Source organism: Siphateles boraxobius, unplaced genomic scaffold (genome assembly GCF_051911475.1).
Source record: "Siphateles boraxobius isolate OS27281-9 unplaced genomic scaffold, OSU_SipBor_1 35, whole genome shotgun sequence".
Classification (NCBI taxonomy): domain Eukaryota; kingdom Metazoa; phylum Chordata; class Actinopteri; order Cypriniformes; family Leuciscidae; genus Siphateles; species Siphateles boraxobius.
In genome coordinates this window covers 9348263-9362029 of record NW_027508975.1, presented here as the reverse complement: position 1 = coordinate 9362029, position 13767 = coordinate 9348263, and the positions used below count along the sequence as shown (strand labels likewise).

Here is a 13767-nt window from a genome sequence, read left to right as displayed (position 1 = left end):
AGTGCGACAGTCTTTGAGTTCTTGAGGTTAACATGGTTCTTGATTGACAATGGTCAGCAGTGAGATAATCCATTCAGAGTGCTTAGCCTACTTCCCATGCAGTCCTTTTTTGGATGGGTTATTGTTTTTCTTTCTAAATAAATGTCCTGCGTGTTTCATAGGGAAGCGCTGCACTGTGTTTGTTTACATGCAAGCAGCTCCGCAACATGCGCCAATTGTTTTCTCAAAAATGGCTGTTGTCTACAAAAGAGCTTTCTGCTCAAATAAAAACTTTATGGTTTAACACTTTAAAATTAAGAAATAAGAAATATAGTACTCCCAGACAGAAACATAGTGTCGGCCCAGATCCGGCCCACATCTGGTACACATGTACCCCTTTTCCACCAAGCCAGAGCTGGTGCTGGTTCGGAGCCAGAGCCTAGTTTCAATTCGGTTCTTTGGTTTTCCACACGCAAAGCACCAGCTCCGAACCAGGAAAAGTGGTTCTTAAGTAGCACCAAATAATTGCTGGTCTAGAACAGAGCCAAGTAAGAACCACTTGCGTCAGGGGCTGGGGGCGGGGTTACCGTGACCAACAAGACGAATAGAAACTTGTGACCGCCATTTTTAAATAGCAGCTAGTCGAGCTAATAGCAGCTCGATTATAAATATCCGTCTATGTAAGTTACGGCGAGCTGCACAAACGCGTTGGACTCCGATGTATTTTGTAAACCCATGAGCATCCATAGTATTGCAACGTCCGTTATTGTTGATGGCTTGTTCGAGATGCATCGGAGCGGCGCGGACCGATCGGAGCTGCGGGAGTGTTTGGAGAACATACGACTCCTTGTGCTTTTAGATCGCTATCGCAGCGCTTTGATGTCATGCGGAGATCGATCTGCGAGAAGCCGATGCATCTCGAACAAGCCTGGCGTACTGTTTGGCGCTACCGCACTAGCGTTGCTGGGCAACATGAGACGTATACAGTGACGTAAGATTTGGCTCTGTTGTGGCTCTCTAGCCGGTGGAAAGGCAAATCGGTTCTTATTAAGCTCGTCAGTCGAACCCACTCTGAACCAGCTTTGGCTCTGGCTCTGAACCAGCACCCGGTTCTTGTTGGTGGAAAAGGGGTAATGGATTCCCCACGGCCCAGATGTGGGCATAATCTGAGCCGACACTATGTTGCTGTCTGGGCTGTAAAATAACATAATTATATAATTTTTCTTAAATACTTGATTTTTTATTTATTTAAATGAAGTCATGTCATATTGATATATAAATTACAAAATGTTGCCCAAATAGTGCAGGCCTACTTGGAAAGACCCGACCAAACTTGTGATGCATAACCCTAAGATCTTCTGGGCATGGTCCTATCTGTTAGACTGGAGTTTTAGTCTCTGACAATAATGGATGATCTCACTGTTTAAGCATCTTGTAAGAAAAACATCCCCCCGGTTTTTAAAACGCAGCCGTATTCAACAAACCTCTGCTTGAAATGTTGATTAAATGTTTCCCGCTGCGTTTCCTAAACCGGAGATGAAAACAACAAGACAGAAACAACTACAATATTGTAGCAAAAATCGTTTTACAAAGCACAACAAGGAAAAGACACCCCCACCCCAAGCTTCAAATGCATCAAAAAACACTTTGAGCAGGGGGAAAAAAAGCAAGATCTAGTCCTTAAATCAGTAAAAAAAAAAAAAAAGGGGGCCTCAACTCCCACAAGTTTAAATCCAGACAAAATGATGAACTCAGACAAGCCGACACCAGAAACATTCCTTTGCTTTTCTGTGCATCTCCACGCACAATATCAGACCTCACCAAGGCACAGTCAGACTCCTATATATCCTCATACAAATACATTCCTGAAAGCAGTCAAAGAGACTGTCCCCCTTCACAGAAAATAAAAACAAAATCTCTCAGGCCCTCTGAACTAGGATAGACATGACCTGATCATGCACCACGGGGACCCAGCATCTATTTGACCGGTACTATGCACTGCAGAATGCAAATGATGTCCAATGATAGCTAAGATTATAAGCCCTCAAAGAGAGAGCAAGTTCTATCTTGATGACCGTTTCATAATAAAAAAATGTGCAGTCTGGAATGTTCCGTTCGACTACCTTTTATTTCCCTTCTCGGCACTATCTACAGCCTGTACTCTTTCTTGCTGTTTGTGGTTCGACACAAACATGCAAGTTATGTAAGTAGACTACTGAGTGGCCCATCTGCCATCTGGCTGTAGCTGAGTGGCGGTTTGGAGTTACACAAACAATTCAGTCTACGCAAAGACTGTCAGATTGGGTCAGTCTGACATAGGATACAACCACCCTAAACATCTGCACAGATTCAACACTAATACCAACAAACTCCATATGGGTATCCGATTAACATCCCATTTTTGATGTGCGGGAAAAGAGACGGCGAGACTCTTTAGAAATGGCTAGCTAGCATGTTAAACTCTGGACCTGGTGAAAGTTCAGAACAGAAAGCATCTTGTTCTGTTCCCTGGTGTGTTAAAGTAGCTTAACATCAGAACATTTACACATTTTGAGTAATATAACAGTATTATTAGTTACCTTGGTTATTTCTTATAATGTGTGTTAACACAGAACCAGAAAAGACTACTTATAGGTTAAAGACAGCGAACACCTCGGTGTCCCGCTGGATCTGAACAATAAAAGCTTGGTACTGCATTACTATTAGACATGGACCCAAGTAGGTATTCATGAGCAGTGTCCTAAATACTGTTTACCAGGTAGCTTATATATGCATTAATGTAGGTACATTATATACTGTTTAACTTGTGAACAAAGTTGGCCGTAAAACAGAAAGAAAATAGTGAAAACACCACCTACTCGTTACAGCTTGATATGCACCGTTTTTTTTGTTAAATTTCATGCTGTACAACAAAACAAAGGCCAATGCAGAAGAAAACTAGCACCCATGCTGAACACGAGTAATGCGCCGTTGCTAGCTAACAAAAACGTAGCCGAAGCACCATGGTGACAGGTGTGTGAAACATCATTAGAAATCAAACGCACCGTGATGTTACCTACAATAACTTCACACAACAGCTTATCCGAGGCAAGAGCATTTTGAAATATATTACCAAAACCTACTCTTAAAAATGACTTCAATCTCATTTGTAGGAAACGTGATGAAAAGAGTTTCCCCAAGTTTATAATGAGTGTAAACAGTTGAAATCAACTTGCCCTCTAACGTAAAACACCCATGTGATCTCGCAGACCCTTTGGTCTATTATAGCACCAGGAAGGGAATGGAGGGACAAGCAGAAGCCTTTTGAGATGTTCCTCACACCAGCCGAGGGGCCAAAATATGCAGCTATTAATTATTAAAACTCGTCTTCATCACTGGCATAAGATCACAAAGTGTTTTGATGGGTATTGGAGTCGAATTGAAGTGCTAGAGCCTTTGGGTGCTGGTGTGTGGATTCACAAACAGGTTGCCTCCAGTCATACGGAAAAAGACGCAAGAACCTTGAGACCGTTTTCATGTAAGATCTGTTGAATCGTGTCAACGGAACGTGGGGAAAAATAGGAAAATTATAGATCAGAGACCGTATATCTTGTTTGATAAACATGAACTCTATAAACAAGACTCAAAGCCCATTAAACCAATGGCCGTTTTAAAGTGTTTTTGTTTTGGAGATGCCATTTAAATATTTAAATGCATATTGTTTTTAATTATAGATTCACATTCAAAATGTTATTTTATTAGCCTAGTCTATGGCTTTATTCAGATAAGCAGCAAAAATCCATTGAATATTTTTAGTTTTGTAGAAACTAAAGGTGTGAAATCAGATTGAATGCATCTCAACAAACAAATCAGATTTCAAGTAGCTTTTCCAAGTAGTCTACCATACTTTAAGATGTTTGTGAGTCTCTTGTCGTCCTCCTGATCATTCCTAAATTAACCAATTAACAAATCGGGCCAACTTGAAATTGGATTTGAAACCAAATTGGATTTATGTGCAGTGTGAACAAAGCCTTACTCCATGTTGTACCAATAAAACCAACTATTACTCTGTGCGTAAAACATTTCGTTTCGGAGAATTGAATACTGTATACCTTATCTTTACACACATATCGACAGTAAGTAAGAGGGTAACCATGTGATGAACAAAACATAAACAGACAATTGTGCTGAACACAATAAATACTGTTTGCATGCATATGATGAGTTAACTAGCTTGTGTTGATGTTATGTAGATTATATCATGTTAGACTGTATCAGAGCCCCCAAAACAGTGCCAGATTAAGATTACCGTATTCCTTGAAAGCCAAACTAAGTGTCGACATTATGTGGAACTCAACAAACAACTTTCATTCTATCCTGGTCATCTTTTGCAAAGAAGCCCATCGTGAAAAGACGTCCGTCCTCCTGCAACCAGCATTCTGCCGTGTTACACGATACTGTACCAATTACAGAGGAATAACACCATCACATCGGAGTGCTTCCAGCATGAGCTCCTGTGCTGGAGTAGATGTGGCATTTGTAATTTTTATTACTTCCTACTTGAACCTGTGAGATCAGGAAAAAGGTGAGAGGAAAAGTGCTCTACACCTTTCAGAGGTAAAATTAACCACTTTGCAGAGTTTTCATCCTCTTTACTCAGTCATGTAGGCAAAAGACAGTGGTGTAAAACCACCGCGAGCTCATTTATGGCTCTAATATGAATGCAGTTCATTCCTGCTGATGGAGTCTGGAGTCGGAAGGAGAGGTTGCCTGAATGGCTGGTTCTTGCCACTGCTAACTTTGATGCAAGTCTGTGCTGTCGGATTTTCATGATTGCAGTCTTTGTACTTCATTCAGTTGAAGTTACACAAGAGGGAAAAAGAAAGAAAGAAAATGGCACGTAAAACCCTTTTTGGTAGCAAGAAGATATTCCTGTGAGAAAAAGCACTGAGTTCTCTGCTGTTAAATCTAAGTGCTGGTTTTGCTTTTACTGATCGCATCCCTGAAAGAAATGTCCTATTGGTAAACGCAAATATAAAACCAGAGATATAAAATCCGTCCTTTGTAGGTGCAATTGCTTGTGACAGCACGGCTGAAAGGGGGAGCTGAAAGTCCTCGCTTTTTTATTTTTCTTTGTTTTGCATTGAATTCAAGATAGTTGTTCAGTCAACATCCCAAAACTAACCCCAGTGGTGGTACATTCTTAAGAAGACAGGGTTTTCTGGCTGTCCAACCCTCAACCTTTAGTAAAACAGGCAGCAGAAATGCGAAAAAGTATCTGTGGAAAAAGAAACAGTTTCTCCGGTTCTGTTTTATAGCACTCTCACACATTCTGAAAGAGAGCTTTCTTCTCTTTTAAAAAGAGCTTGGACAGAGGCTGGTCTTGCCTTAACTGGTCCTTTGAGAACTGACAAGAATGTTTTTAAGGAGTCTATCAAACACAAACAAAAAGAGATGGATCACAAGTCTTTTTTTTTCTTTCTCTTTTTTTGCGGTATAAAGCAGCTCGCCTTGAGGGAGAGTAGTGAATCTTCACGATTGAGAGTGCGTCCGTTGGTTTTGGAGGAAATGCATAAGGGTTTGACCTCTGAAGTCCACATGGGTTTAAGGTGAGGCAGGGTGGGTCTGTGGTCAGTAACAAAGAGAAGGGACGTTTTTCATTATGCTATGCATGCAAAAGGAAGCCCACCCTGTTTTCCCGTCTCAGCCATCAGCTGTTTCAGTCCACAAATCTCTGGCAGGCTTTCTTCCAGCGGCAGGCTGTGCACCACATGTCTCTGTTTTCCATGCCGTACACCTTACGACACTTCTTCCCCTCACTTCGTGACTTCCTACTGCACAGCACATAACAAAACACAAAAACAGTTTCACAAAAATTGGTCAACAAATTTTTAAAAAAATTGTGTCCCTGCCTTGAGCTCCAAATTTTAATCATGCAAGTTCATCTTAAGCTTATGATTATTAACTAAAATTAGATGCATGTGAACTGCAAAACGTATTTAGGAGCATGAGTGCAAATAAAATGTCTTAAATGGTATAACAAACGTCTTCATTATCATTTTAAGAGGTCAATTTGTGCATGGAAAACAGTGATACATCCTAATGCGATTATTAAACTTCCAATATAAACTTCAACTTTAAAGTCCCCCTCTGGTGAAAATCAAGATTTGAATGTTGTTTATATGTGGTGTTTTAATATGCTTTAAAAACAACAAAGCACAGTTTTTTCTCCTTAAAACTGCAGAGAACCAAAGACGGTCTCAAAAGCGCGGTTTAAAATTACTGGTGTGACACATGTCAACGCGTGATCATCAACGAGTGGATCTCTGAGCTGGTGCGAGGGAGTGGAGACGGGGCTAATTTGCATATTCATAGAACCGCGTGTGCTAAATGAGGCAACGGGGTAGAGTTACATTCAAGCCATCTTAAGTCATGAATCGGAAATTTTCAAGGAAAAAACTTTTAAATGTCATTTTGGTGATCAAAGATGCGTTTTAAAGGATAAAGTTATTGACTACAGGGGGACTTTAAAAACAATTTACAAACCTATGTTCTTTATAATTCTTTTGCACTTTAATCTGTTTCAAACATTTGTTTACCTTATACATTTTTTGTGTATTGTTTTATTGTATTTAGATGTTCAGTTTTTTGTTGTTTTAAGGAAAAGTTATTAAACCTGTTAGGGGGACAACAAGTTTTTCAATCATTTTTTAAATCAGCAATGATTGTGGCATGTCTAATATACTGTATATAATCTTGTTTGAGAATGTCTCCTTGAATATCTTACCTAAAGTTTTTATAATGTGCTCCTAAATTTTCAAACCCTGAGTAACTGTCAAATAGTATATATAATAATATAATATTATATTATATATAATACAGAATAAATCAGATTTTCAATGTCAAAACAAAACGCTGTATGAAATCTTCAGGTGTAAGGCTCTTAATGAACAGAAGGTTATTTAAGACTGTACCTGAGTGAGCCTGCAGCTCTCGGGGGAGACGAGAGCACTGCGATGGTCTGAGAGCGCTGCTCCCCGAAGCCCTGCGTCCGGCTGTGAGTGGGAGAGGCCTGCATGCAGTGAGAGAGAGAGAGAGAGAGAGAGAGAGAGAGAGGGAGGAGAGAGAGAGAGAGAGAGAGAGAGAGAGAGAGAGAGAGAGAGAGAGAGAGAGTTAGAGAGAGAGAGAGAGAGAGAGAGAGAGAGTTAGAGAGAGAGAGAGTTAGAGAGAGAGAGAGAGAGAGAGAGAGAGAGAGAGAGAGAGAGAGAGAGAGAGAGAGAGAGAGAGAGAGAGAGAGTTAGAGAGAGATAGAGAGAGAGAGAGAGATCAAATCATTCACACGGCCAAACGCATCATTCATCGATTTCCTGTCATAAAAACCTCAGTGTAATTACAGAAACACTCAGCATAAAATGGTGTCTGTTTAGCTTGTTTAGTGAGAGTTTTGGTATTTGGTTATCTATCAGTGATGAGATTTTTGTCAGACTGACTCACATCTCATAGATGTGTCTGACAGTGATGTCAGGTAATTCAAATGTGCAATCAAATGAAGGGCCAAACTGTGGTAGATCAGTGGGTGGTTATGAGAGACAATCGATGTGTATAAGGGGACAGTCTAACGCAAGGCACACTGGAGTTCAGTGTGTGCATGTGTGTGATGGGCACAGGAGTGTGTGTGTGTGCGAGTGTGTGTTTACTCACAGAGGTGCCAGTGAAAGTGACAGGTGGGGACTGCCAGGAGATACTGAAACTGCTGCTGGAGGGGGTGAAGCCAGTGGAGCTGGTGGAGGGGATGGTAACAGGGGCTGTGGCCTGTGGGGTGACAGTCACACTGATATAGAGTCTCTACGGGCCCGGGATTATGACTCGGCTGCATGTATATAATGTGATAACATCTAGCATTCAAGCAGTGGGCTTTCCTTTATTGGTCACCCTATTATTGGTCATTTAAGCTATGTAAAAGTTCAGCAGATGTATGATTACATTCATTGTTTAACAATGTTATCATTATACAACGTTTTTTATTATTTTGTTTTGTGCTTTGGTTTTCAGTTTCAGTGTTTAGTATAGTTTTTCTCAAATCCCATCCTGGATTGTCAAAAGTGCAGTTGTGAGTCCTGAAAATGTGCTGGTGTCAGTTAGGTTCTAGGATGGGGTTGTCAAGCTCCTAAAAAAACAAAACGCTGTATGAAATCTACCGTATTAAGTGGCACTGCCATATTAGCGCTTAACATCTGCTCAAGAGTTTGTTTTGTGTGAAACATGACAAGGAATTAGGTATGAACATAAACAGAGCGCAATCGATTACGTCGACACGTATTATGAAGGATCATGTGACACTGAAGACTGGAGTAATGGCTTCTGAAATTTCAGCTTCACCATAACAGGAATAAATTATATAATAGAATATATTAAAATAGAACAATGTCACTATATATTTCACAACAAAACTGTATTTTTTTATCCAATAAATGAAGCCTTGGTGAGCATAAGAGACTTCTTTCAAAAACATAAAAAAATGCTACCGACCCTAAACTTTTGAACAGCCGTGTATGTGATCAAGAGAAACGTGTCTTCATGATAATTCTCCTCATGTGTTGTGACCTTATCATCCTCCATATTTAAATTGAGTGGTGTCTTTATGCACAGCTTGGCCTGTTAATACTTCAATCATATCGAGGCTGTCATCTGAAAATAAATGTTTTTCTTTCTTTCTGTAATTGCATAGAACTACAAGGTCATATTCATATTACTTCTGTCTAGAGGTTGTGTACTGAGAGCATCAGAGTGGATCTCTCAAGTGATGTAATGTTATGTAAATGTGCGTAAACCGCTTGTGATTGGATGGGCTGTACCTGGTAGGCGTGGTCTGTGTGCACTAGGTAGAGTGCGCTTGGAGCGGATCGACTGAGAGGGGTGGTGGTGCTGTTCTCATTCTTCGCCCCGTTAGTGCCATCCGGCTGTCTCTGGTCCAAACCCGGCGGGGTAGACAGAACAGACGGGGACACAGGAGACAGACTGCTCAAACCGTCCGCCACAGAGTCTGTGTTCAGCTTAATCTCAGTGTAGTAGAAATCCTCCTCACCGTCACTACACTCTGAGTCACAATTCCTCCTGAAGAGAGACATTGAGATCATTTAAAAGTTATATCAACACTATGACTTGCTTTCATGTAACATTTCTAATGCGCACCACTAATATAACTGCTTTAAAGGTACTATACTATACTATACAGCACTATAATTTATTGTCATACTGTAAAGCCCTATAAAGGCAAATCACAGTACTTCCACACTGAAGCTGTAAAAATGGCTTTAAGGTTTTTTAATTGCCTGATTTAATATCAATTCATTTTTACATTTGATATAAACATTTTTACTCTGAATCTGAGCATATAGTAGTTAAGCAAAACCTGTCATTTTGAAACTATAGTAGTAAACATTTGTACTATATACTTTACGTAACTTAAGTACTTTTTTGATACCAATAAAATAAGAACAAATACACAAATACAATAGATCAAAGTTACAAATAAAAGTAAGGGTTACACTTCATTGTACAGAGTCATATTAATTAACTACATGTTACTATAGATTAGGGGAAAGAAGAAACTCCAGCTCCCTTAAGAGAGCCGAAAAGCACGGGCTCGCACATTGTCCTTGATAGTTAACCGCTAATTGTCCGTTAAACCGATGGAACGGTTTTATCGGTCCCCTCTTCAATGCTCATTTTCCCTTTTTCCTTTTTCCCTTCTTTCAGGTTTTCATCTTGGGTAAGAATTGTATGTCATTTCACCTTTATATGTGTATTAATTTTAACACTATCTTTCGTTTTTTTTAAAAAAAAAAGGAAAAAGGTTTCTCATGGTCACCGCAGAATCTGGCGATTCACGATAGAACCTATCTGATCCAGGTTGGAGAAGGCAAGTATAGCACACAAAAAAAAAAAATATATATATATATATACACAAATGTATATATCCAGTATGGGGAAGTTGATTCCTGGGTTAATTCATGCGGGAATACACCATCAACATTTCGAATCTAAATATAATATATATATATATAAGTTTCTATCACTCATCAACTAAATCAAAGATGGTGTATCTCCCTCTACCCGGAAAATCAATAAATGAATAACTAGCCCCACTTAAGGTTCAAACCTACTATACTTGATTGAGACCGTGGGGATACACCGTATTGAGTTTTTTGATCCACTGTCTCTCCCTCATCCATCTCTGTTTATCAGACCACCAGGATCCCGCTTCCATCCCCATGATGGACAAGTTAGTGCTCCCGTGCGTTCTAAAATGCTCATACAGGTGAGTCCCCCTCCCGGTCCCATTGATCGAGCGCAGATGTTGTTTTAGTCTTTCCAACAGAGTATTTTTGGTTTGACCAACATATAATCTGTTACAGGCTTTACACTCGATGCAGTAGACCAGGTTGGATGACTGTAACCCCAGAGTCTGCAAGAGCGGTGCACTCAGGTGAGTAAATTTATTTTCAATAAAATTGGTGCGTTTAAAAAACCCACTGTATTTGTCTTTCATAGGTCTACCACCCAAGGAGGAATGTACCAGTAAATCTTTCAAATTTTTGTTTCGTCTGAAAGCTGCTATACTTTTAAAAGAGGTAAGTGGTTCCCAACGATCCTGTATTTTCTGGAAATTAGTTTTTAACTTAGCATTTAATGCTAGGGAGGCAGAGGAAAAGGTCGAGATGAAGGGGACCAGATGGTCCTCACGGTTTTCTCCTCCAAATTTCAAACCTTGTTGGCACAGTTGTTGTACTTCCACCTTTATGGCTCTGAGGAAGGTTCTACTGTAGCCCCGATGTCTAAGGGCTTGGAAGAGGGTCTGAGTTGCTAACCTAACATCCTCCGCTACTGTGCAAATTCTATTGTATCTCATTAATCGTGATTTCACAATTCCCTTGTAGGTGTGTTTGGGGTGATAACTGGTCTTATGCAACAGTGTGTGGGTGTCGGTAGGTTTAAAATGGACCCTCGTTCCCAGAGTGCCCTCCCCACTGTCTCCCCTAATCATATACACTTCGGTATCCAGAAACTCGATCTTCTCCCGTTGTAAATTACATTTGACTGAGATCGAGGCATGATGTTGGTTCAGAATCGTGATAAAATCCAAAAATTCCCTCTCCGAATGGTTCCAAACACCAAAAATATCGTCCAAATATCGTATATACACACTGGATAATCTATGGCATTTAGAGAAGACCGTTGTCTCCCAATTTGCCATATATATATTAGCATACGCAGGGGCGAATTTCTTCCCCATTGCTGTACCAGAAACTTGGAGATACTGTTTGGAATCGAATTGGAAGTCATTTCTAGTAAGACCCAGTTCCAATAAGGTGAGGAGAGCCTCATCCGGTCTGGAAGGGTCGGGATACTTCGCAAGGATCTCCCGGACTGCCTCTAAGCCCAAACAGGTATCTATATTGGTATAGAGCGAATCAATGTCAATGGTGAAAAGCATCCCGCCAGGTGGCACTATTACCCGTTTAATCTTAGCTACAAAGTCAAAGGTGTCCTTGACATAACTGTCATGTTTTTGCGATAAAGGGTTCAGAAAAGAATCGATAAAAGCCGCAATTCTGTATGATTCACTACCACAGTCTGATACAATCGGTCGTCCCGGAGGGACCTGGTTCGGAATCGTCCAAGTTTCCGGAGACTTATGGATCTTAGGTAAAAGATAAAATTTCCTGGGCTGTGGAGGATCTTCCCCGAAGAGATAATATTTCTGTTTAGCTGTATTCTCTTCTTTTCATACAGATCGCTGACAATTTCCCGAATCATCTTCTGGGTCTCCAACTGGAGAGAACCAGTCAAAAGTAAGTAATGTGTGGTATTGCTTAATTGTCTGTGAGCTTCGATCATATATAGACTTTTATCCATTATCACAATTTTCGAACCCTTATCCGCAGGTTTTATTATGATATCATAGTTGGATCTTAAACGATTAAGGGCCTTTCTTTCCTCCACTGACAGATTACTACTCCTCTCCCCATGGAAACAAATTCTCTCGAGAGCACGTCTATCTTGCCTGATTAGCTGTTTAATGGGTTCTGATACCGAATCCCATTCAGGCTCCCAAGAAGAAGGATTGACAAACGGCTCATGAGAGAAGTCCATGACATAAGCAAAATGGTCCAAGAGTTTCAGCTTCCTATGGTATAAGTGGAGATCCCTGCGAAGTTCCCTCCCGTCCACCCCAGACGGTGTAGGGATATAAAAAAGTCCCCTCTCTAGTAACCCTTCCTCAACCTCAGAAAGGGAGAAGGTAAGTGAAAGATTTAAAATGTTTGAAAGGGGCTGTATAACATTCCTAGGTCCCCCTATTTTAAGTTTAACTGAGACAGGGTTATGGTTTGCTTTAGGGTTAGTTACTTTATGCATAATTTACTGTTATTACTATAGTAAGTACATGTAGTTACGTGTAACTACGTCACCTTAAAATAAAATGTTACCAAAGTAAGGTCTAACAGTACAGAAATTTAATAATTAAGTGTAAAGTAACTCCATAGTGTTCACTGTACAAATTAAATTTAGATTATAATATTTAAAGTTGCGTTTTGTTGTTTGATTAACATTAATGACAGACATCTGAGGGTATTTATAGGCAGCGGTCACTTTAAGACCTAATGCACAAATCCAATATAATGATTTACATCTGATTTCTTTCTCAACTGTTTATGTTCACTTAAGAAATAACTGACTGTGTTTACAAGTATACATGCCGAGACGGGTATTTTGAGATCATTACGTCTGTGTATTTGTCCGTTCAAGCACAAGGAGACACGAAAGAGGACTAAATTCTGTGTTTGCACGCTGTCTGAAATGTGGCTCTCTGTGCGCGCTTTGAGAGTGAGTGTGCACAGAAAACAGTGCGCAAGTACCGAATTAAGTTCTCTTTCACCTCTTCTTGTACTTAAATGGTAAAATCGATTAAATGTTTAAATTGGCAAGACTTACACAAGTCAATTATAAACCTTCACTCTAAGATGGATAAACTGCACAACTAAATCCACGAATTCCATGCGTGCCGAACCGTCCATACAGACAAACTATGATCAATTACATTGTATTATATGGTATGGTATTTTTTTGTGTAGTGTTGTACATTACAATGTAATGCAATCTGTAATATGAAATCAATAGTAAAATGCCTCATGGTCCTTCAGAAATAATTCTAATATGCTGATTTGGTGCCTAAAAAACATTCCTTAGTATCATCAACGTTGAAAACTGTTGTGGTGATTAATGTTGTGGAAACTTGTGATACTTCATTTTTTTCAAGATTTTTTGATGAAAGTTAAAATACAGCATTTATTTGAAACTGATCTAAAGTGAGAGTAAAGACATTTTGTTACAATGCAATTACAATACTAGGACAATACAGTTACAATAAAATTCTAATTAATACATCTTTAAAAGTATTTATTTAAAAAGGATAGTATAGTAAAGGTATAGTGTAGCCTTCTGTGTTACAGCATGATATAGTATATTATAGTGTAGTGTTCTACAGTATGGTATGATGTAGTATAGTATAGTATGCTATGGTATATCGTACAATACTTTCAACCGTTTCAACAGTTACTTGATGCATAAGACTGTCCGTTTCTCATGTCCTTCCATTGAACCATACTTCTGAAAATGAGATTTTCTCAGAAATCCTCCCGATATCTCCCAGCAGTACTGACGCTATCTCCCAGAAGTACTGACGCTTGTGTGGTTTAATCAGACTTCACCAGAGAGAAACATAAACCTTCCTTCACAATCATCTGG

The 13767-nt window shown here is 39.7% G+C and overlaps 1 protein-coding gene across 2 annotated transcripts in view; it reads right to left on the bottom strand.

Moving 5' to 3' along the window:
• Positions 1 to 5649: 5649 nt before the first annotated feature.
• znf704 (zinc finger protein 704) overlaps positions 5650 to 13767 on the bottom strand; it is a 54523-nt gene continuing 46405 nt past the window's right edge. The window contains exons 6-9 of one of the 2 annotated variants that reach the window (XM_077196283.1): positions 8814 to 9072; positions 7660 to 7770; positions 6933 to 7030; positions 5650 to 5792 (exon numbers count right to left, since the gene is read on the bottom strand). In XM_077196283.1, coding sequence (XP_077052398.1) covers positions 5678 to 5792; positions 6933 to 7030; positions 7660 to 7770; positions 8814 to 9072 — 583 coding nt within the window. In that variant the 3' untranslated portion in view covers positions 5650 to 5677. The remainder of the gene's footprint in view (positions 5793 to 6932; positions 7031 to 7659; positions 7771 to 8813; positions 9073 to 13767) is intronic. The other variant, XM_077196284.1, reaches the window with a different exon arrangement.